Genomic DNA, 23,876 nt, shown 5'->3' with positions numbered 1-23,876 from the left:
CTGAGTGCTGGGATTAAAGGCGTGCGCCACCACGCCATGATTTTAATTTCCTCCTTGAGAAGTTAATCCACGGCTTCCCAAGATTATTCCTACTGTTCCTGAAGGTAAATGACTGTAAACGCCAGTGGTTATTTTGTAACCTGTGGGGATGGTGTAAGAGATTTATCTGAGGCCAGATCCAAAGCTGCACTGCCTTCAGTAGATGCATCAAATCATCCATACCTATGCGACTTTAATCCCAGCACTCAGGAGGCAGAGGCAGGTGTATCGCTGTGAGTCCGAAGCCAGCCTGGTCTACAAAGGGAGTCCAGGACAGCCAAAGCCACACAGAGAAACCTTGTCTCATGGGGGAGAAAAAAAAAAAAAAAGCAGGAAAGAACTTTGCAACAGCAACTGTGATTTTGCTGACACGCTGAAACGGCATCTTCCTATCCTCAAAACCTGTACCCACTGTTACTCATTAAGCCCAAAGCACATTAGTTGCCACCTGTAGGCTTCGACTTTTCCAAACCTACTTTATTTGGGGTTCTTTAATGCTTATACCTCCCTTCCAACCCACCTATCCTAGATAGGAGAGAAAAGAGGTTCATGGGAACAGGAGAAGTAGACCTTTTTAAACTCAGTTCCTGGGAGCGATTCCCCTGGCGTAGTCGGGCAGGATTTCAGCAGACCAGCAAGTCAACCAAAGTTGCTGCCAGAACCCGGAGCCCCGAAGCGTTCTCTGGAGTGGTTCTCTCTGGAGCCTCTCAAAGTGGACCAACGGACAGCCAAACAATACCAAGACCCAAGAAGCCCCGCCTCCTGCTTTGGGCTCATATATATATATAGCTCCTCTCAGAGTCGGTACGAAGATGAGTTTCAGCTGGTAAAACCCAAGCCCCTGCACAAGGTGGTTCATCTTCTAGTGGATAAACATCACCTGTTCTTCTCACAAGTCGGCTCCCCATCCCACATTTGGGATCAAAACAAAAACATGTTTACATCCACTACAACTTAGAACACCCTCAGGTGCCTGGAGCACTCCCAAGACCGGGAAAATCACCCAATACCACCCCATGTTTTAGGTCCTCTCAACTGGAACTCATCTCCTTCCAACAGCTTAAAACAAAAATCAACACCAGCAGAGGGCACCCTCCCCTGGGGCCTAGCTCTGCAGCTAAGCCGTGAAGGTGAAGGGTTGGGGGTCTCAGAACCTGACACAGGCTGTCCCATGTCACAGGTTACGAGCCTTGCCCCACCCTCATGCATCAAGCACCCGCATGTCTTTTTGAAAGTGCACCATCAAATCCAACAACATGCGAAACTCGCCAACTTGTAGGCAAGATGAAGGCAAGCCCGGCCTTCTGGTGGCCGATGTAAAAAATCCCTCAGGTGTATTCTCCTCTTGGAAATGGGAGGTCAGGGTTTCATGGAGCAGCTGGAGAGGGGGTGAGGGGTGGACCCTGCGTACATGTTCTCACTGGTAGAAACGCTCAGCCGTGCAATGGCGGGGTGCTAGGGAGTGCTCAGCAGAGAAGTAGGGGTGGGCCAGGGCTGTCCTGGCTGAGACCCGCTGTCTGGGGTCATACTGCAGGAGTTTCTGGGGAGGAAGAAAAGAGATTGCCCCTGGGTGAAGCCAGGCTAGAGAAAGACCCCGACCCCAGAATTTTGTGAAGCCCCTTCCTCTTAGCTGTCTGTGTGTCTCTCTGTCTGCATCCGTGTGTCCACGCACATGGGTAAAGGCATCTGGTGCCGGGGAACTAGAGACACCTGATGTGGGCACTGAACTCTGCAAGAACAGCCATCTCTCCAACCCCAACACGGGGTTGCCTGCGCTGCATACGCCAGGCTAGCTGGCCCATAAGCTCCAGGGATTTTTCCCTGTTCCAGGTCCCATCCCTCTCTAGGAGCAGTGGGGGTTAAAGACTGCTGCTGCCATGTCCTGCTTTAGGCTCCTCAGGAGCTTAATCCACTGAGACCCCACCCTTGCCAGCTTTGTCTGGTTTTGGAGATCAGAAGTGAGGTCCTCATGTTTGCATGGTGAGCACTGCACCAAGCGGACCATCTTCTTAGTCCATGTGTCCCAGCCTTTAAGCCAGGTGTGGACACCCCTAGAGGTTAAACCATTAGTTTGGGTTCCAGGCCAATTGCTTCCGGGTGAGACCAGGTATGTTTCATGTTAGGCAGCAGTCCCCAACCCTGTCCAAAGCCTGTGCATTTGGGGTGGGGTAGGACAAACACCGATCAAGTGAAGGAGAAGCTAACACAGCCAGAGGCCAGGCCTGTCCAGCTTTCTGCCCTCAGGTACATAACCCAGGCAGGACGCCATGGATAGCGGATGAAGGCCAGGGGCTGGGGGTGGGCAGGGAGCGGGGCTGAGCAGGAAGTGCATGCCATCCTGCTGGCACTAGGTTGGAGAAAACACACAGGCTTCTGGTAACCTAACCATCACCTCTATAGAGACCCTGCCCTTCCTTCCCTGGCCCAGCACCAGGGTAGAGACAGACATGGGGATTGCGGTCTTGCGCAAACAGGGGTAACTGTCTGAGGCTCAGTTCGCCACTGAGGGCTCAGTAGGGTAGCAGGAGTCCGGATGGTCAGGACAGCCAGTTCTGCACAGCCAGTCCCGTATAAAGACCAACCCCTGAGAAAAGTACTAATGGGGACACTGAGGCAGGAGGAGGTGTGGTCTCTGCTCAGGGAAGAGCTTCATTGATATGGGGCACAAAGCCCACAAGGGAGACACAAGATAACTAGGAAAAACGGACAACAGTCATTACACACGAGCAAAGCTACTTCAGAGAAGTTTCCAAAGGGAAGACAAACACAGGACTTAATCAGAGGAGGCTCCTGACCGAAAGGGACAAGCTAAGTGTGTACAAAGGTCAGAGGAGTCCAGTTAGGCAAGTTACGTAACAGGTGGCCGAAAGAGGGGACACTCTGGGGCAACAGCAGCTGCTGCTGGGATGCTGTCCTTGCCCACTGGTACCTACCAGGAGCAGGTCCTTGCCTTCGGGTTCCAGCCTGGGTACAATCTCCTGCAGCCCTTTCCGGTCCCACGTGGGGAAGCTGCTCTGGTAGCCCGGCAGCTGGGAGACTCCCGGCCATGTGGCTTCACTGGGGGTCCCCAAGGTGCGAAAGATCTGGAAGAGCTGGTCGATCTCTGAGTCACCAGGAAACAGAGCTTTGCCAGTCACCTGGAGCAGGAGAGAAGAGTGTTCTGTATGACCCTGGTGCTAACACAGAATCCCACACTGGGCAAGTGGGGGGACACAGGAAGGGACATTTTCACAAGATGGGCCTGGTGGCACACACCTTTAATCCCAGCGCTTGGGATGCAGAGGCAGGCAGATCGCTGTGAGTTCAAGGCCAGCTTGGTCTACAAAGCAACTCCAGGACAGCCAAGGCTATGGCTACACAGAGAAACCCTGTCTCAAAAAACCTAAAAAAAAAAAAAAAAAGACTTGCTTCTCCAGCCAGCCACATACACCTCTCAACTCACCTCTAATAAAAAGCATTAAGCACAGTGGACTCTGGCTGCCCTGGTTCTGTATAGCTCAGGCTGGCCTTGAACTATAGGAAAGCTCCTGCCTCAGTGCACCCAGTTCCCCCTTAACTCCTGGTTTTTTGTTTTTGTTTTTGTTTTTTTTAAGACAGGGTCTCTCTGTGTAGCCTTGGCTGTCCTAGACTCACTTTGTAGACCAGGCTGGCTTCGAACTCACAGCGATCCGCCTGCCTCTGCCTCCCAAGTGCTGGGATTTAAAGGCGTGTGCCACCACCGCCCAGCTTGGTTTGGTTTTAATGCTAGGCAACTGCTCTTCCACTGAGCTACACTCTTAGCCCTGTGTTCCAAGTGCTAGAATGACACACACGTGCTACCATGCCCAGCCCAAACCAAATTATTTATAATAATAATAATAATAATAATAATAATAATAATAATTATTATTATTATTATTATTATTAACATTTATTGACTTACATTGTGTGGTGAAAGAGAGAAAGAGCGCGTGGGGGTCGGGTAGGGACAGAAACAGAGAGACAGAGACAGAAACAAACAGACAGACAGACAGACAGACAGACGGATGGAGAAAGAGTGGGCATGTGCACCACAGTGCGAGTGAGGAGCTCTCTCCTCCCACCACAGGCCTTCTAGGGGTCACACTCCAGCTGTCAGGCTGGGTGGCAAGTGCTTTCACCCCAGCCACCAGCTCAAAGTGTGTTTTTGGTTTGTGTTGCAGCCTTGGGAATTGAAGCCATGCGCCTTCCCCAGCTTAGGCGATCACTCTACCACTGAGTTATCCCCCAGAGCCCAGCACGTCCCCCTTTTACCATCTCTGCAAAGATGCAACCGACGCTCCAGACATCCACAGCCGTTGAATAAAATTTGCTGCCCAACAGGATCTCGGGGGCGCGGTACCACAGTGTCACCACCTGTGAGGACAAGAAGCAACATCAATCACGGTGGCTGAGTCCACTGGCGACATCATCTCCTGCCCTCCACTACCTCGTGGGTGTAGGTGCGCAGGGGAACCCCGAATGCCCGGGCCAGTCCGAAGTCAGCCAGCTTGATGGCTCCGAACTCGTCGATGAGCAGATTCTGAGGTTTCAGGTCTCGGTGGATGACGCGACGGGAGTGGCAGAAACTCAGCCCTTGCAGCAGCTGGGAGAGGTAGCTCTGTGGGAGTGACCGAGGGGAAGGGGAAGAGCCGTGAGGCAGAAGGTGGCAGGCAGGGGTGCGGGGGCGGGGCGGCTTTCCGCTGGGCACCTTGACTGTGTGCTGAGGGAGCTCCTGGGTGGGGGCGGAGTCCAAGCGCTTCCTCAGGTCCTGAGTGAGGAACTCAAACACCAGGAACAGCTTCTTCCCTCTGTGGACCACATCCAGCAACCTGGCGGGGAGGGGTCAGTCAGGGGATCCCAACCCTCCATTTTTCTTTTCTTTCTTTCTTTCCTTTCCTTTTTTTTTTTTTTCCCCAAGACTGGGTTTCTCTGTGTAGCCTTGGCTGTCCTGGACTCCCTTTGTAGACCAGGCTGGCCTCGAACTCACAGCAATCCACCTGCCTTTGCCTCCCGAGTGCTGGGATTAAAGGCGTGCGCCACCACGCCTGGCTCCCCCACTTCTTTTCCCAACTCACTTGACAATATTGGGGTGCTTCAGTTCTTTCAGCAAGGAGATCTCCCTGATGGCAGTGCTAGGAACCCCCTCATCCTCCCTGTGGGAAAAGAAGAAATACCAACGGGCCCGAGGAGTTCCTTCTGGCCAGGCTATGTGCATGCGTGCCATTGCTCTGCTCCCCAATTCTGCACAGAAGACCCGTGCAAGAGTGGGGCCTGTGGTCCTCAGCACACTTTACACCCATGAAGCTCCGCACAGCTGGACCCAGGACAAAAGCCAGTCTGAGGGCAGGGAGGTGGGTCCGCTCCTTTGTGGCTACCCTAGAGGTTGGGTGCAATCCCCCCAACCCCCTCCCCCCAGATGAGGACAGGTTTGGGGTATTCCCCTGGGACACAGACGCGGCGTTGGGGGAGAGTCCCAAGACTCACAGGTCCAGCCTGATCTTCTTGAGGGCCACAAGCTGCCCAGTCACTTTGTTCTTGGCCTTATAGACCACCCCATAGGTGCCCTCTCCGACCTTCTCTACCTTCCGGAATGCATCCATGACTGCAGAGCTGCGCTGGAAACAGACCGCATCTGCACATTTCAATCCCACGGGAAGAGTCCCCTCTGCTGGACTCCAGTCTGCACATAACGCCCTGCCCAGCCCCAGCTCAGGCCCGGCTCTCCCCACGCACTGCCTGCCACCCATCTCGCGTGGGAAGATGGATCGAGGTTGAGAGCTGTTTCTTGCCCAGCCTAGCCTAACTCAGCTCCAGGCTTCGTCTCCATTGCCTGGCTACGGAATGCAGGAGGGCCCAAACTTCTGCCTCAGCCCATGCCTCGGTCCAGGCAAACCCACACTCTGGGGCCACAAGAATCTACCCAGAAAAGCTGGACAGGGGAGGGTGACAGCATGAGGCCACAATCCTGCCCTGGGTCACACATCAGGAGCCAGGGCCGCAGCTTTGCCTGTTTGGCGATTATTAGCTTCCACGGAGGTCAGAACCTCAGCAAAGGTAACCACTCTGAGTCCTGGGTCCCCCAACTCTAACCCTGGGCCCCTAGAATCCGCCCCCTCAGCCTCCTACCCCAGAATTCACCAGAAGCCCTCAGCGGGCGGCGGCTTCTGTCAGGCAAGCTGTCTGCTTGTGGCGCCCCCTGCTGGCCCTTGCTGGCTGCAGCCAGCTCTGCATCAACACACGCACTATGTGCCTATATTCTTTATTCAAGAGGACCTTCAGCATCCTTCATGTCCCTCAGAGCTCCAGGGCTCTGGGGTGGGGTATCAGATATATATTTTTTTATGAGAGAGAGGAAGGGCCTCATGTATCTGGGATTGGCTTTACACTCCAAATCCTCCTGACTCTGACTCCCTAGCATTGGGATTACAGGCACAGGCCACCACGGCCAGCTTGGAGTGGGCTGTCGTTTACAGGTCAGTCCAGAGTTTGGGAAAGGGGCATTTGCCCCCTGCACTCTGGTTCCAGACGAAGGATGTCACTGGAAGGTGCGGCTCAGGTCTGTAGAGGGTGCGGAGCAAGGGGAGGGGCCTGCAAGGGGAGGGGCGGGGCCCGGGGAGGAGCCTGTAAGGCGCTGCTGTCTCCTATTGGTTGCTGCCTCTTTTGCAAGAGGAGCCTCTGCTCCAAGATGGCTTTTTCTAACAAGGACACGTCCATCCCCTCCACACAGGTGAGCAGACGGGCCTTCACCACAGAGCCTCCATCTGAAAGACAGACACCGAGGTGTTAGCAGTGACTTCCTAGAACGGCTGCAAGACTCCACTGATGCTTCCGGTGTTTCCAGACGTGTTCACCCCGAGACACTAAGAAAGCTGCCAATCTGTCTCCAGGACACTCAGAAGCTGGGCCTGCCTTGTCCTGCAGGGAGCAGGAAGCTGAACCTTCACATTGTACCTCTGCTGTACTCTGGAAGTCCGGGTTGAGGGAACACTGTCTGCTCAGAGGAAAGCCCTCGTTGGCACCCTGGGATCAGTGTCATTGAAAATTGGAGTGAAAGCCAGGCGTGGTGGCACAGGCCTTTGATCCCGGTACTCGGGAGGCAGAGGCAGGCAGATCTCTGTGAGTTTGAAGCCAGCCTGGTCTACAAAGAGAGTCCAGGACAGCCAGGACTACAAGAGAAACCTTGTCTAAAAAAAAAAAAAAATTAAAAAAAATATTGGTGTTTAGAGAAACTATGGTAAATCCAAGAGGCTGAGCTCCCAAGTAAGTTTGGCCTTACTAGGAGTGAGTTACCCCATCCTGGAAAAGGGGCTCGGGGCCTGTTGACCTGATACATAAAATCAATATTCATGTACTATCAAACAGGAAAAACATTGGGGTGTCCACAAAAGGTGTTTGGATTTGTAATTTTTATTATTTAAAAAGGATTTTAAAATTTTATGTATGTGAGAGTTTATTTGCATGTATATAGGTGTACAGTGTGCGTGCAGAAAAGGGTAGTAGAGTTATAGAGGGTTCAGAGCCACCATGTGACTTGCGTGTGGAACCTAGGTCCCCTGCAAAGGCAGCAAGTGCTCTTCACCTCAGAGCCGCCTCTCAGCTCCTACTTACTTTAAACAGGGTTTCTGGCTAAAAGTGCAGGCTATCCTGGAATTTGCTATATATACCAGCATGACCCAGAACACTTGATCCCTCTGCCTCCCAAGTGCTGGGATTACAGATGTGTGTCACCCTGCCTGGCTTAGAAAAGCTTTCCCAAGCCAGGCCCAGTGGCACATGCCTTTAATCTCAGCACTGGGGAGGCAGAGGCAAGTGGATCTCTGAGTTTGAGGCCAGCCTGGTCTACAAATCTAGGACAGCCAGGGCTACACAGAGAAACCCTGACTAGAGAAACAAACAGAACAACAAAAAGAAGAAAAGAAAACCGTTCCCCTTGAGTTTTCATGGCGTGCCGGGAATCTCAGTGAGTAACTCAATGTTGTAGGGCATCACCACATCTATTTTTGATGCCTTGGAGACAGCAGCTTCCTGGCTGAAGTCCAGCTTGACCTTTGCAGTCTAGGCCATTTGCTAATGGAAGACAGTCTGCAGACAGAACTCATCGTCAAGCCGTCTAGGTTTCCATCACCTACACCAGTCACCCGTGAAAAATGACCTCCTTTGAGCCTCAGTTCTTGGTGCCAAGCTCCAGAGATGATGCTGTTTACCCAGGCCTCAGCGTGCGGCCCCATCTGCATCTGTGGGTGGCACTGTTGCCACTTACCACCACTCAAGGCCCCAGACAGGCTTATCTATACACACGAGCCAAACATTCATAGCGCCCTGAGAAGTCTGGGGTCACGTGGCTCTAGAGAGTTGAGAACAACAGAATCAGAGGTTGACAACATCAAAATGGAGGGCTACGGGGTTGGAGAGGTGGCTCGGCAGTTAGGAGCACTTGCTTTCTTCTGGAGGATCCGAGTTTGAATCCTAGCCCCCAGGTCAGGTGGCTCAGAAGCATCTGTAACTCCAGGTCTAGCCTCTGTGGAAACCTGTACACACACACACATACAACACACACACAGTAACAATAATTAAAAACAAAACAAACAACAACAAAAACCAAGAAAAATGAAAAACAAAGAAGCCAGGCATGGTGGCGCACACCTAGCAGCCCAGCACTCAGGAGTTACAGGCAGGAGGACCTCCATGAGTTCAAGGCCAGCCTGGTCTACAGAGCTAGTTCCAGGGCAGCCAGAATGACACAGATAGAGAGACACTTTGTCTCAAAACACAATGCATTGGAACAGAAGCAGAGGCCATGAGGAGGAGTTTGTTGAGAACTCCTGGATTTGATCCCACTGGAGGGGGAGGTGTGTGTCCGGAATGAGAGATGGAAGATTCAGAACTCAAAATAGGACCCTATGTCCTGGAAATTTGCTTCAGTTTCACAGGGCCTTATAAGTTTGCTCACATTTCTTAGAAGACTAGTTGTTTCTGTGTGGGTATGTGCACACGAGTGCAGGAGCCTGTAGTGAGAATTATGGAATTTTGGTTTCTTTAAAAGACACAGAAATAGGGCTGGAGAGATGGCTCAGCAGTTAAGAGCACTGTCTGTTCTTCCAGAGGTCCTGAGTTCAATTCCCAGCAACCACATGGTGGCTTACAACCATCTATAATGTGATCTGATGTCCTCTTCTGGCCTGCAGGTGTGCAAACAGGCAGAATATTGTATACATAATAAATAAATCCTTTTTAAAAAAAGACAGAAATAGCCAGGCATGGTGGTGCATGCCTTTAATCCCAGCACTCGGGAGGCAGTGGCAGGAGGATTGCTGTGAGTTCGAGGCCAGCCTGGTCTACAAATAGAGTTCAGGACAGTCAAGGCTACACAGAGAGACCCTGTCTTGAAAAACTAAAAAAGAAAAAAGAAAAACTAAAACAAAACAAAACAGCGTGAGCCCCAGTAGGTGGAGCAGGTCATTGTTGGTCATTGGGGGGCGGGTTGTGGTTTGTTAGTAGTTGTAGTCAAAGAAGAAACAAAGAAGAAAGAAATTAGAGTCAGAGGTAGCTCCCTTTCTCCCTTCTTCTTTCTTTCCTATCTAGTGACAGGAGGTGAAGGGTGAGAAAAAGAAGAATCCACAAAGTAGCACCGGCCAGCTGCAGGTGCCTATGGCTGCCCTGGAGCTGGAGTGACAGGGGCCCTGAGCCGCCTGTGTGGGTGCTGGGACGCCAGCTCGGACCGTCGTGGAGCGAGGCCTCTGCTGCTGGACCGGCTACCCTGCTCCTTTATGTTTATTTCTAAGTCCCACAAGCTTAGTTGGCTTTCTCTTTTATTGTACACCGGGGTAACAGAGGAAGCGGCACACCAGGCCGTGGCTGGCACACCAGGCCGTGGCTGGCACACCAGGCCGTGGCTGGCACACCAGGCCGTGGCTGGCACACCAGGCCGTGGCTGGCACACCAGGCCGTGGCTGGCAGTCCAGGCCGTGGCTGGCACACCAGGCCGTGGCTGGCACACCAGGCCGTGGCTGGCACACCAGGCCGTGGCTGGCAGTCCAGGCCGTGGCTGGCACACCAGGCCGTGGCTGGCACACCAGGCCGTGGCTGGCACACCAGGCCGTGGCTGGCAGCCCCGGCACTGCGGCCTCTTCTGTTAGGAAGGGTGGAGGAGAGGTGGGGCTGCATCCATTTGAAGCCTGGGCCTGAGGCCTCAGTTTTAACAGGAGTAGAGTGGGCAGGAGGGGTCGCCTAGAATCCCAGCTCGCCGAAGGGCACAGCGGAGGGAAAGTCCCACTGGGAACAACACACGGAGCCTCTGTTTAACTGCAAGGCCCCGGGTTGGGCCTTCAGCACTGACAGGAACTTACATTAAACACAGAAACGAGGGAACGGGAGATGGGTTAGGGGTTAGGAGCATATACTGCTCCTGCAGAGGAGCCGGGGTTCAGTTCCGAGCACCCACACCTAATTGCTCACAGCCATTTGATTCCAGCTCCAGGGGGGATCTGAGGCCTCTGGCTTCTATGGGTACCTGCAAAATATGCACATACCTATATACAGATAGACAGAAGCACACACACACACACACACACACACACACACACACACACACACACTAAAATAAATCTTTTTGAAAAAGGAAAAGGCTGGTAGTGTTTGCCTAGTACCCACTAGGGTTTCAGCTCCCTCCACTACCGCACAAAGTGGTCATGTAGCACATGTCTGTAGTCCAACACCCAGGAGGTGGAGGATCAGGAGGGTCAGGAGTTCAAGGTCATCCTCCAATGCACAGCCTGTTTGAGGGCAGTCTAGTGTATAGGAGAGGCCATCTAAGGACAGCAAGAACATAACCACTTGCCTAGCACACAGGAGGCCCATGGTTCAAGCCCCAGCACACAGAATAGTCACCCTGCTGACACGTACTCCTTTTACTTGACTTCATAAGAAGCTGTCCTTGCACTGTCACCCTAATCCCACCATGTTCTCACGCCTGCCCACACCCCTGCATCCTGTGTCCTTCCTAGTATGCCCCTGGTGTGCTGTGCCTCCCTCTTGCAGTGTGTTTATAACCCTCCTACCTTTTCTCTGGGACTTGGCTTTGTCCTCCCGGCACACACTCCACTGAGCATGAGGTGAGTTCAGAGTTCACGGGCCGCTCATGTCTCACATCACACACCCCTCTCCTTCCCACCGATAACCATTTACACCACTGTTCACCTCTGCTCTGCTTCTGCCTCCCACACCCACCTTGGAGTGCACCTTGGACTGGTTGTTCTAGAATCTTCCACCCTCGGTATCTTCCTGCCCTTTCACTCCCACCCACTGCTGCCTCCTTCAGCCCTGTCAGGACCTTGGGACTCCTGCTTTTTCTCTCACCTTCTCTGTCCCCTCAGCTGGCCCTAATTACTCCCAGCCATTTTCCTGGTTCTGTAGGGAGAGCAGCCTTTGCCTCCAGCCTCCCTGCCCACATCCTGATAGGAGAGAAAGGCCGCAGACCTCTGTGCAGAAGTTACGTAACACACACCTTCAAAGTCTTCTCTTACTGAGCAGTTTCCCTTATCTGCCTAGAAGCTCGTCCCTGTGACCTGGCAGGCTTGGCCTCTGGCTCTGTGACAACTACTCAGGCCTTTACTAAACAGTAACTCTCCCTCATCACAGCCCCTGTCTCTCCTAGGAAAAAATTCCTTTACCTTTGTGTGGCCACCACTGAACTGTGCCCCTCTTACCTTACAGACAGTTGTGAGATGCCATGTACTAGGAATTGAACCTGGGTCCTCTAGAGGAGCAGGCAGTGCTCCCAACCGCTGAGCCATCTCTCCACCCTCCTCCTAGCTTTCTTTTTCTTTTTGGTTCTTAACTTTTTGAGGAATGGCCTTGCCAAGATACCCAGGCTGACAGTGAAATTCCTGGGTATCTAGGATTACAGCCCTGTACCACTAGGTGTATTTGTTGCCAACTACTTGACTATTCAAAACAGCTAGCAGAGAAAAATTTTAAACATTCCTAACACACACACACACACACACACGCACGCACGCACGCACGCACGCATGCACGCACACACACACACTGTCTACAAAGATGGCTATGCCAATTGTTCTGATGTGATCATTCATTGCCTACCATGGCCAGGCATGGTAGTGCTAATCCCAGCACTCAGGAGGCAGAGGCAGAGGCAGGTGGATCGCTGTGAGTTCAAGACCAGCCTGGTCTACAAAGTGAGTCCAGGACAGCCAAAGTTACACAGAGAAATTCTGTTGGGGGGGGTGGGGAACAAAACCAAAAAACCTCACTGCTTACCATGAACAATGTACTGAAATGTCACCTTGTGCTCCATAATATGTAAAAACAATCACAATGTGTCAATTATTGTTTTTTTGTTTTGTTTTGTTTTGTTTCAAAACAGAGTTTCTCTTGTAGTCCTGGCTATCCTGGATTCCCTTTGTACACCAGCCTTAAACTCAAAGAGATCCACTTGCCTCTGTCTCCTGAGTGCTGAGATTAAAAATACTTTCTTTCTTTCTTTCTTTCTTTCTTTTTTAAATATTTTTTTGTATTTCTAGACACTGTTTCTCTATGTAACCCTGGCTGCTCTGGAATCACTCTGCCTGCCTCTGCATCTCGAGTGCTGGGATTAAAGGTGTGCGCCATCATTGCCAGGCTTACAAATGATTTTTAAAAGATGAAAAATGAGATCAGTTGTTATAGCCAGTGAGGCTTATACAAACTGAGATTACTTGATAATTACAAAACAGGGAGCCCTCAGCCTGGAGGAAGGTGTTTGGAAACACCCCATGTCAAGACAGGAACCCCTGGGGCCTTGGATAGCCACAAAAGGTATCAGATCCTGGGAACGGATCACATAGATAGCATTGTTCACACTAGTTTCCTGGTTGGCTTTAGATGCAAAAATGTTAGGAAGGTACCTCTAACCAACTTCTCCTTTGTCCTCAGAACTTTTAACTTGGACACAGGGCACAACACATGTTTGATGGACCTTTGTATCCTGACAGGACTTAAGGCCAGGCCCAGAAAAGCTGAAAAGCAGCCACACAGTGTGCTCTCTGTCCAGGTGAGAGGTCAGGAAAGGCATGGTCACACTCTGCCAACAAAGGGCTCCACTCACTGGCCAGTCTTTAATCCAGATCAGTGTGGCATGTATGAAATACCCAGAAGATGAAGGAAAAAAGTCATGAAAAATAAAATCAAACAGGAGCTGGAGCACTGGTCCTAGAGAACAGCACGCCAACATATTATGCACGCCAAGGCAAACATGAGAGAGTGTGTGCATACAGTAAATAAATAAATAAATAAGCATTAAAAAAAAAAAGATAAAAGAAGCTGGGCGTGGTGGTGCATGCCTTTAATCCCAGCACTCGGGAGGCAGAGGCAGGTGGATTGCTGTGAGTTCGAGGCCAGCCTGGTCTACAAAGGGAGTCCAGGACAGCCAAGGCTACACAGAGAGACTCTGTCTTAAAAAACCAAAAACCAAACCAAAATAAAAACTCCAAACAAATAAAAAGATAACAGATCCTTCGTGTCTCCTCTCATGTCTCCCAAGTCAATTAGGAGGGCAGGAACTCTCACCTTCAAATCTTAAATTTGAATAAGGGGAACTTTTTATTAAATCCAATATAATTGAAATCAGCACTATTTAACTAATATAACTCATCCAGAACTATAACCTTCCATGGATTTCTGTTTGTTTTTCAAGACAGGGCTTCTCTGTGTAGCCCTGGCTGTCCTAAACTCGGGTTGTGGACTACATTGGCCTCGAACTCACAGATATCTGCCTCTGTCTCTGCCTCTGCCTCCCTAGTGCTGGGATTAAAGGTGTGTGCCACCACTGCCTAGCTGCTGAATTAACTTTTAAAATGCTAAGAAAAGCCTAAACATTTATCTGGCTGTGGTTACACATATGTCAAATCCCAGTACCCAGGAATCAGAGGCAGGAGGATTTACATAGTGTGAGACTCTGTCCCAAAGCAAGGAAAAGTGTGTGTGTGTTGGGGGGGGGATTATGTAATAGCTGGGTCTGGGGGCACATATATGTCCTGACCTCATAGCACGAGGGAGGCAGAGGCAGGAGGACCACAAGGTTTTAGGTTTATTTGTTTGTTAAAGATTTGTTTATTTATGATGTATAGTGCTTTGATTATATTTATGCCTGCACACCAGAAGAGGGCGCCAGATCTCATAATAGATGGTTGTGAGCCACCATGTGGTTGCTGGGAATTGAACTCAGGACCTTAGGAAGAGCAGCCAGTGCTCTTAAGCTCTAAGCCATCTCTCCCCTCTTGACCCCTTTCAGAGGGATCTGATGCTCTCTGCTGGCATGCAGGTGTATGCGCAGGTATAATCAATCAATTAAAAAAAAAAGTACTTGTTGCTTTTGCAGAGGAAGGAGCCTAGTTCAATTCCCAGCACCCACATGAGGCCTGACAACGGTCCATAACCCTAGGGTCAGGACATCTGACGCCCTCATCTGGCCTCCACCGGTACTGCATGTATGTGGTGCACAGACAGACACGCAGGCAAAATACTCATACGCATAAAACATAACAAAAATAAATCTTTTTTTCTCTAGCCAGCTCCACTACTGAGCTGCATCCCCAGCCCCCTCTCTGTTCCCTTTTACTCTTTACATTGAGTTAGGGAAGCAAATGCTAGCAGGAAGAGAGAAAATAGATCCCCCTCCCATGTCACTGATAAGCCCCCAGGAGGCGAGAAGTCACTGGCTCCCTCTCCAGGACCTGAGAGCTCAGCCAGCTTGACTCTTGTTTTTCTGTTTGTTTTGTTTTAGTTTGTAATGGGGATGGAAGCCAGGACTGATGCATGCTGGGCATCTACCATTTAGCCATTCTTCAGCCTTGCCTTCAGTGCTCTATGCCAGGCTCTAAAACCAGTTCAAGACTGTTTTTTTTTTTTTTTTTTTTTTTTTGGTTTTTCAAGACAGAGTCTCTCTGTGTAACCTTGGCTGTCCTGGACTCACTTTGTAGACCAGGCTGGCCTCGAACTCACAGGGATCCACCTGCCTCTGCCTCCCGAGTGCTGGGATTAAAGGCGTGCGCCACCATGCCTGGCTTCAAGACTGTTTTTATTGCCCCCCCTTGCATTTTATTTCTCTTACCTCGACTTCCTGGCCTGTCATTACAACCATATGCTCTCTTGAGCCTTGGTTTCCATGAAATAGCCGTAAGATGTACACTGAGGGCTGGTGAGCATATTAGGAAATGCCTAAGCAAACTGCCATACACACTACCTCGGAAGCCTGTGACTTCTCTTTTGTCACTTCCCCCTGGCGACATCTCTTCACCATCCCTCTCTCTGATTTGGCATCATATGGCTGGTCCTTCCTAGTCTAATCACAGCTATTTCCCAAGAGTCCTTGATGGTAATCCCACGAGGTCAGAGGTTTGGCACAACCCATTCCTAGTTCTTTTTCTGTTCTTTGTGTGTTGGCTTGTGCGTGCCATGCACATGTGTGAGGACAGGAGGTAACCTTGGCAGTCCGGCCTCATCTTCCACTTTGTTTGAGGCCAGGTTTTCTCCTCGCCACTGTGTACACCAGCCTGAGCTCCCGTCTCTTGCAGGAGCACTGGAATCAGACACCTACTGCGTTTCCTTATCCTGAGGGAATCTGAACTCAGGTCCTTGCATTTCTATGGCAACCACTTTACACACTGAGCCACAGCCCTACATCTCTCTGGTACTTTTGTTTTGTTTTTTGACAGGGTTTCTCTGTGTAGCCCTGGCTGTTCTGGAACTCACTCTGTAGGCCAGGCTGGCCTCAGGGATCCGTGATTAAAGTGCTGTGATTAAAGGCATGTGTCCTGGGTCCAGTGCATCCTCGATTTACAGAAAACAAGGCCCGGCCCAAGAGAAGAAGGCTGTAGGGAGGACAGCTTACCCCCTTCGCGCTCCAGCTCCCCAAGAACCATGTACAGGAAGCCCACATGCGCCTCAAAAGGCTCTACCAACTTGGTGCAGACGAGCAGCTGGCACTGATCAGACCCGTGTGGTGCTGTCAGGGTCACCAGGGAGCGTGTCATATCGTAGAGGCGCAACCTGGAGGGGACAGAAAGTGTGATCATTTCTACTCACAGACAAGCCCACCACCAAGCGCCAAAGGTTGGAGGAGGCCAGCAAACGCATGGAAGCCCACGATCAGCCTCAGCCTGACCCGAGAAATAAGATATAAGCAACAGACCAGAGCAAGTGCTCCCACTGTCTTACAGAGGGGGGCGTCACTGCCTTTCAACTCCTCACTCTTGCTTTGAACTTGGTAAAGTTTTGTAGAGACAGCATCTCGGTATGTATCCCAGGCTGGCCCTGAACTCACCTGCCTCCGCTTCCCAGCTGCTGTAACTAAAGGTGTGAGTCACCATGATTATGTTTTCCCTTTTGGGACAGCACACTGCCAAGCTGCCCAAGCGGCCCTTGAACCTGAGATCCTCCTGCACCAGCCTCCCAAGCTAGGGCTACAGATGTGGGTCACCACGCTTGGTGTCACTTTACTTTCAAGTGGTTTGTGACACAATATACAACTAACACAGTATATATGGTGTCAATGTGTCCCCACACTTACCCAGATGATCACTCACACACGCACACACGAGAAAGCAGAGAAGTCACAAAAGCTATGGGTGGTTGTCTGGACAATGATACCACATGTGATTTTGCTTTCTTCACTCCTTTGTGGGTGACTTGTTTAAAAAAAAAATACAGGGGGCTGGAGAGGTGGCTCAAAGGTTAAGAGCACAGACTGCTCTTCCAGAGGTCCTGAGTTCAATTCCCAGCAACCATATGGTGGCTCACAACCATCTATAGTGTGATCTGATGCCCTCTTTTGGCCTGTAGGTGTATATGCAGGCAGAGCACTGTATATATTAAAAAAAAAAAAAAATACAGCCAGGCATAGTGGTGCATGCCTTTAATCCCAGCACCCAGGAAGCAGAGGCAGGGGGATCTCTGTGAGTTTGAGGTCAGCCTGGTCTACATGGCTCATTCTAGGCCAGCTAAGGTCTCAATCTCCCCCCACTCCACATATATATGACCCTTACCTGCCGAATGTCCGTAGTGTGCTTCCTTCGGGGACTTGGCCATCACTGACTTCCCAGGGAAAGTGATAGATCCCAGGCTTAGGCAGCATCGCTGGCACCAGGAACAAAATAGCTGAGATGGAATTTGGAAGATTCCTGGTAAATCAAGCCAACCACAAAGACATGAGAGACCAGCCACATCTGGAAGAGTAGCCTTAGCAGGAAGGGTTATGAAAGGGAAAGGCTTTTATAGGTTATGAGCTCACATGCTAATATACAAGCCTGCATCACACACCGACACATGTGCATTACACATAAATAGAAGCTACAGGGACAAGTACTGTTCCCACTGCAGTCTCTATACTCCACCAACCGCATAGAGCAGAGGTCTGTAAAGAAGTACATACTAGCTGGGTGATGCTGGTACACGCCTATGATCCCAGAATTCTGGAGGCACAGGCAGGCGGCTCTCTGAGTTCGAGGCCAGCCTGGTCTATAGAGTGTGTTCCAGGACAGCCAAGGCTACACAGAGAAACCCTGTCTCAAAAAACAAAAGAAACCAAAAAGACGCACATATGTGCTCCATCTTTGTTGGCCGGAGGCTCTCTCTTGCTGCTCACACCTGGCATCTGACTTTTATTTTATGTGTAGGAGCGTTTTGCCTGCATGTATATTTGTGCACCAAGTATGAGGAAAGGCTCGAGGGAGCCAGAAGAGGGTGAAGGATCCCCCTGGGACTCAGGTTACAGTCATTGGTGAGCCATCAGGTGGGTGCTGGAAATCCAACCTTGGTCCTCTGGAAGAGCAGCCAGAGCTCCTAATTGCTGAGGTGTCTTTCCAGCCCCAGCCATTTGAAACCGGCTATAGATAAAACAGAAATAAAGAAGCCTGACTCACTCACTCTAATGGAACAGTGGCTACAAGCTGGTACCTCAGCAGCTTGTACTTTTAATCCCAGCATGCCTTGCCTGCAACTGTGGCTGGGGATATAGCTCTGTTGGTGGAGTGCTGCCTATCACGGTTCAGATCCCCAGAACTGAAGAAACTGGATGAAATCTGTAGAGGAAGACAGAAGGAGCTGGAAGATTAGAACAGATTGCTAGAGTTTGTTTGAGACCAAGCAGAGCAAAAGTCAGAAGCTGGGCTGGCTGGAGAGATGGCTAGGGGTTAAGAGCACTGTCTGCCCTTCCAGAGGTCCTGAGTTCAACTCCCAGCAACCATATGGTGGCTCACAACCATCTATAATGAGATCTGATGCCCTCTTCTGGTGTGTAGGTGTACATGCAGATGGAGCACTCATACGCTAAAATAAATAAATCTTAAAAAAAAAAAGTCAGAAGCTGAGAGAAGCCAGGTTGACTCAGGCAGCTTAGAGAGGAGTTTGAGCCAGAACAGCTGAGTTGAACCAGCCAGCCTGCGTTCAGAAAGAACAAGTAAGGGTGAACTTATTCAGCGGTAAGTCTCAGAGGCTGAAAATATTCTAGGCCTGGATAAGATTGTACAGAGGCTGGAAGCTTCCAGGACTAGGCCTAGGCTAGCAGATGGAAGCAGTAAGCCTCCAAGAAATTTAAAACATGGAGCTGGGCAGTGGTGGCACACGCCTTTAATCCCAGCACTCCAGAGGCAGAAGCAGGCGGATCTCTGTGAGTTCAAGGCCAGCCTGATCTACAAAATGAGTCCAGGACAGCCAAGGCTACACAAAGAAATCCTGTCTTGAAAAACCAAGCCAAACAAACAAGCAAACAAACATGGCAATAAAAGTTACCTTAACAGTAATCCCAGAACTCCCTTTTAAAGTTATTTATTTTTTTTTAATGTGTATGGGTGTTTTACTTGCATGTGTATCTGTGTACCATTGTATTTGCCTGGGCCCTGTGGATGTCAGAGGCATCAGATGCCCTGGAAATGGAGTTACTACAGATGTCTGTGTGACATTTGGGAACCTGGACCCTCGTTAAGAACAGTAAGAGTGCAGAGGCAGGGGCTGGAGAGATGGCTCAGAGGTTAAGAGCACTGCCTGCTCTTCCAAAGGTCCCGAGTTCAATTCCCAGCAACCACATGGTGGCTTCCAACCATCTATAGTGAAATCTGGTACCCTCTTCCGGTATGCAGGCATATATGAAGGTGAAACACTGTATACTTAAATAAATAAATCTAAAAAAAAAAAAAAAAAAAAAAAAAAAAAGAGTGCAGAGGCAGGTGGATCACTGGGAGTTCAAGGCCAGCCTGGTCTACAAAGCGAGTCTAGGACAGTCAAGGCTACACAGAGAAACCCTATCTTGAAACTGCCCCCCCCCCCCCCGCAAAAGAACAGTAAGAGTTCTTAACCACTGAGCTATCTCTCTAGCCCTTTTATTTAAAAAAAAAAAAAGATTTTATTTTTCCTTATGTGTGTGTACGTGCAGCAGTGCACACCTACGGAGGTTAGAATAAATTGTCAGTCTCCTGGGACTAGGCCTAGGCTAGCAGATGGAAGCAGTTATAAGCCACCTGATATGGGCGGTGGGAACTGAACTTGGGTCCTCTGCAAGAGCGGCAAGTGCTCTGAACTGCTGGGCCATCTCTGCTGTCCCTGCACGTTTACTTTTTAAGACTGGGTTTCATTCTGTGGCCTGGCTGGCTTCTAACTCTCCTCCTCCTAGCTCTGCTTCCCAACTGCTCATACTTACAGTATGCAGTACTGTATGGCGCTCTGTGGGCAGGCTTCTTGCTTTGGGAAATGATCCTGTAAATGTCTGATATTTAAGTCGCTCTGTGGCATTCTGTTGCAAAAGTCCCTGGCAGGTAACATAATATCTCTTATGATGCTAGACTAGATTCCAGATGAGTAAAACATCTGCTTAAGGACAGAGCCAGACACCAGGAATGCAGATCAGACAGGAGCGTTGCATGCGAATTAGGTTATCTCAACTATAATCATTCTGTAAATATCCTTACTTTTAGGAAAACTTTAAATATTTGTAAATAAGGAGTTGGTCCACAATGTTTCCTCAATCAGCACCAAAACAGAGAGCGAATAAATAAAGCTGACCTGCAGGTGAGATAAAGCAACAGTGACAAACGTTAACTAGAGAATCTGGGTGAAAGGTGAATTGCTTCTTCTTTCTTTCTTTCTTTTCTTTCTTTTTTTCTTTTTTCTTTTCTTTTCTTTTTTCTTTTCTTTTCTTTTTTTTTTTTGAGACAGGATCTCTCTGTGTAGCCTTGACTGTCCTAGACTCACTTTGTAGACCAGGCTGGCCTCAAACTCACATCAATCCACCTGCCTCTGCCTCCTGAGTGCTGGGATTAAAGGCATGTGCCACCACCACCCGGTTGTGAATTGCTTCTTTATTCTCTTATTGAGGTTTGGTCAAAAAGAAAACCCCAAAACTGGTGGTGAGACTGCAGGCCCCTGTAAATGGTATGAAAGGTGGCCCCTCACTATAACCAACAGAGCTCCGTCTTAGCTTGGAGCCACACTGTGTGGGAAGTGGCCTGCCTTTATCCTTTATTTCCCTTCCCTCTTCCTTTGGCTCAGGACCTGTGCCTGAGTTTTTCCTGAAACTCAAACAGGTTTTAGTATGTTAGTTTTAGACAAAAACCATGTAATAGCCATGCAGTGGTGGCACACGCCTTAATCCTAGCACTCGGGAAGCAGAAGTAGGTGAATATCTGAGTTCGAGGCCAGCCTGGTTCACAGAGTGCCAGGACAGCCAGGGCTACCCAGAGAGACCCTATCTTGAAACAAACAAATCAACCATGTACCTCTAGCTGGCCTGTAACTCACAACATTATGTAGCTGACCAGGCTGGCCTTGAACTTAGATCTCCCTGCCTCTGTCGTCTGACAACAATCTTCTTCAAAAGATAAATTGCATTTATTATTGGTATATGCACATCCATGTTACAGTGCACAAGTGGAGGTCAGCAGACAGCCACATGGAGTTGGTCCTCTTCCTCTTTTAAAGCCTTTATGTGGGTTCTGGGCACTGACCTCAGGCCTGTGGGCTTGCACCTTCAGGAGGCAGGTGCCCTTATCCACTGAGCTATCTCGTCAGCCCAATGTGAATCTCCTTGGTTTCCCAGACCTTACATGACTGTGTCTTCTATCTCAGATATTTAACAATCTCTCTGACAGCAGGGTCTTCCCCCTCCAGCTCTAAGACAGCCCTGATCGCTCTGCAGCGCCACACCCATCTACTTCATCCGCTGCAGTTCACTGAATGATCAGATTTCAAACAGTGTGATCTGCTTTCTTTTTTCTTTAGAAGTCTGCTTTGCTCCACTCACCAGGTAATCAACCCCATGACCAGCCATTCGGGTGCCTGTGTCCCTTGCGAACACCGGTTTTGGGGGCGTTATTAAATACAGGTGGATGAACAGATCCGGGAGGAGAATGAACATCTAACCTACACTGGCTGGGCACTGAGCTCATCCCTTACAGGCCGCAGGATCGGGAATCTGCCAGAATCCGGCCTACATCAGCATCTCTAGCTCTTTCCTGACTGTCCACCCAGGCTAACGGCTTCGGCAGTAACTGTCAGTCGGTTCTCGGAGGCTATCTGAGTCTCCTCACCTTGCCATGCCCAATTTTTGTACTGATTCTTTTGTTGTTGTTGTTTTGAGGCAGGTCCTCACTAGGTAGCTTTGATTGGCTTGGAACTCAGAGATCTACCCGCCTCTGCCTCCTGAGTGCTGGGATTAAAGGAGTCCCCACCACACCTAACCTGTACTGTGACCCTTACACAATTATAATTGAGACCCATAGTTGAAAGAGCTGCCTTAAGCCAAAGTAACAGTTTTCTGCAACCCAGCTTGGTCTTGAACTTCTGATCTTCCTGCCTCAGCCTCCTAAGTGCCAAAAGGCAAAGGCAAATTTCCAACTGTCAATAAGTCTGACCAGACCTTTTACTCCCAGAGACACTGCCAAAGGTAGTGTTTCCCCTTTAACCCATTAAGCAATAACCTTGGTTTTTATCTCATCAATAGCTTGTGTTAATTATGTTTGGGATATAAGCTTTTGATAAGAGGAAAATTCACAATAACCAGACTAAGCAATACACCAGCACTGGGAGGAGTGTCCCTGAAAAAAAGCCGCAGTCACAGCCTTGCTCAGGCTTATTGCATCCCGAGCCAAAGGTACAATCAGCAACAATGATATAGTCTTTATTTTACTTTTCAGTATGCTACTTATTTTCTCTTTTGAATTTATAAATATTGTAGGGCTGGGGATGTAACTCAGAGGTCCATCTCCTGCACCAAGAAAAAAAATAGTGCATTAAAACATTGAATTTTGGGGGCTAGAGAGATGGCTCAGAGATTAAGAGCACTGGCTGCTCTTCTGAAGGTCCTGAGTTCAATTCCCAGCAACCACATGGTGGCTCACAACCATCTATAATGAGATCTGGTGTCCTCTTCTGGTATGCAGGCATACATGTAGACAGAACATTGTATCCATAATAAAGAAATAAATCTAAAAACAACAACAACAACAACAAAACACATTGAATTTTAAACTGGGTGTGGTGGCGCATGCCTTTAATCCCCAGCACTCGGGAGGCAGCGGCAGGTGGATCGGTGTGAGTTCAAGGACAGCCAGTATACAAAGTGAGTCTAACAAAAATAAAAATAAATTGTATTCAAGATAAAGTCTTGATTCATTTTCCTCAGTCTCTGTACAGTTACTATAAAAGGGTCTCACCTATGTTGTTAGAAGGGCATGTTGGAGAGATAACGAAGAAGTGTAGTGCCTTGTGGTATGAAGTCAAAAGACAGCTAAATAGGATGGAGAATGAGTGCATTTTACTTAGCATTTAAATAAGTCACACTGCCCAGGCTGGCCTCAAACGGTCTATATAGCTGAGTATGACCTTGGACTTCTAGAACCACAGACGTCCACTGCGGGTTGCAGGCGCCTGCCACTCTGCCCAGTTTATGTTGTGCTTTGGGACCAAATCTTGGGCTGACCTGAGTGCATGCATGCTAGACAGTGCCTACTTGCGCTTTTTAAGGAATAAAGAACTAAAAGACAAATTGGTGAAAACAGGTCGTCTCTGAGGCTACGGTAGAACGTCTTAGACACGTGTACATTTAAGTATTCGATGACGATAATGATAACGCAGACCAGAGTCTGTATTTCAAATTTTCTAGGACCTGCCAGTTTAGGAGGGAAAAGTCTTGGATTTTAAGATGCAGAGACACTGGACCTGTTCCCTCTCGCTCTAAACCCATGCCTACTGCATAAGCCAGGAAGCTTCGCAAGACCAGGCCCTCGTATGGCGTGCCTCTAAAGTCAGTCAAGTCCGCAATATTTTTAGCCGGAAGGCAATGAACCTCCGGAACGTAACCTTTGTCCTGGTCCCCTCTTGCTCCATTTGGGTGCGTTCCAGTAAAACCAACAGCTTACCGCTAATAACCTCCTCTCCCTACCCTAGACCCTTGACACCCACTCCCCTTTCCCGGGGAGGGGGGGAGTTTTAGCGAGAGGACACCCCCAAAACCTGAAAGTAGGTGAGTCCCACGGCGCAGGCGCAATCCCGCCCCCTCAGAGGCCCTGGACCAATCCGTTGCGCGCGTCTCCTGGGCTTCAAGGTTCCTCCTTTCCGCCCGGAGAGATCACGTGAACATGGAGCAGTGACGTCCCGAGAGCGCCCCACTCCCCTTCCAGCGCCACTTGACCTTCTACCTCGGTCTCCTTGGCGAGGAGCCGCTCAGGGACCTCCCCTGGCGCGCCGCAGCGGATTCGTCCGTCCGGAGGGCGGTCCCGGCGTCCGGGATCGCAGCCGGTCACGCGGGGAGTGGCGGCGGGGCGGGGCGGGGCGGGGCGGGGCCGAGGGGG

General features: G+C 49.9%; 2 protein-coding genes across 9 annotated transcripts; both read right to left on the bottom strand.

The window, feature by feature from the left end:
- Positions 1-361: 361 nt before the first annotated feature.
- CDK3 (cyclin dependent kinase 3) lies at positions 362-5,991 on the bottom strand. Its single transcript, XM_084750122.1, has 7 exons — positions 5,524-5,991; positions 5,115-5,192; positions 4,748-4,868; positions 4,487-4,657; positions 4,312-4,413; positions 2,973-3,176; positions 362-1,579 (listed from the first exon to the last, which is right to left on the bottom strand). The coding sequence occupies exons 1-7, from the start codon at positions 5,784-5,786 to the stop codon at positions 1,457-1,459; spliced, it is 1,062 nt and encodes a 353-aa protein (XP_084606248.1). The 5' UTR covers positions 5,787-5,991; the 3' UTR covers positions 362-1,456.
- Positions 5,992-6,282: 291 nt separating this feature from the next.
- On the bottom strand, positions 6,283-23,860 carry TEN1 (TEN1 subunit of CST complex). 8 transcript variants are annotated; one of them, XM_084750128.1, is made up of 6 exons: positions 23,539-23,710; positions 22,740-22,813; positions 19,998-20,091; positions 17,082-17,216; positions 15,929-16,086; positions 6,283-6,800 (listed from the first exon to the last, which is right to left on the bottom strand). In XM_084750128.1, exons 4-6 carry the CDS (start codon positions 17,168-17,170, stop codon positions 6,592-6,594), a joined length of 456 nt encoding a protein of 151 aa, XP_084606254.1. In that variant the 5' UTR covers positions 17,171-17,216; positions 19,998-20,091; positions 22,740-22,813; positions 23,539-23,710; the 3' UTR covers positions 6,283-6,591. The 8 variants fall into 8 exon arrangements, with proteins under 8 accessions (XP_084606254.1, XP_084606253.1, XP_084606256.1 ...); XM_084750127.1 differs by lacking the exon at positions 19,998-20,091; XM_084750130.1 differs by lacking the exon at positions 22,740-22,813.
- Between the last annotated feature and the right edge of the window lie 16 nt (positions 23,861-23,876).

The sequence above is a fragment of the Acomys minous genome, assembly GCF_964271855.1.
Source record: "Acomys minous genome assembly, chromosome: 12".
Taxonomy (NCBI): domain Eukaryota; kingdom Metazoa; phylum Chordata; class Mammalia; order Rodentia; family Muridae; genus Acomys; species Acomys minous.
The sequence above is the reverse complement of the archived record's forward strand: the minus strand, read 5'-3'. Positions and strand labels throughout refer to the sequence as shown.

Bases quoted from the DNA above. Each gene is read 5' to 3' on its own strand.
- CDK3 (XM_084750122.1), bottom strand. From the start codon at position 5,786: ATGGGTGGCAGGCAGTGCGTGGGGAGAGCCGGGCCTGAGCTGGGGCTG. The intron at 5,193-5,523 runs GTGAGTCTTGGG...CTTTTCCCACAG, and splicing joins AAGAAGATCAGGCTGGACCT to GGAGGATGAGGGGGTTCCTA. The intron at 1,580-2,972 runs GTAGGTACCAGT...CTTCCTCCCCAG, and splicing joins AAGGCAAGGACCTGCTCCTG to AAACTCCTGCAGTATGACCC.
- TEN1 (XM_084750125.1), bottom strand. From the start codon at position 19,821: ATGCCACAGAGCGACTTAAATATCAGACATTTACAGGATCATTTCCCA. The intron at 17,217-19,729 runs GTAAGTATGAGC...TTGATTTACCAG, and splicing joins GCCATACAGTACTGCATACT to GAATCTTCCAAATTCCATCT. The intron at 16,087-17,081 runs GTAAGGGTCATA...TGTCCCCTCCAG, and splicing joins ACACTACGGACATTCGGCAG to GTTGCGCCTCTACGATATGA.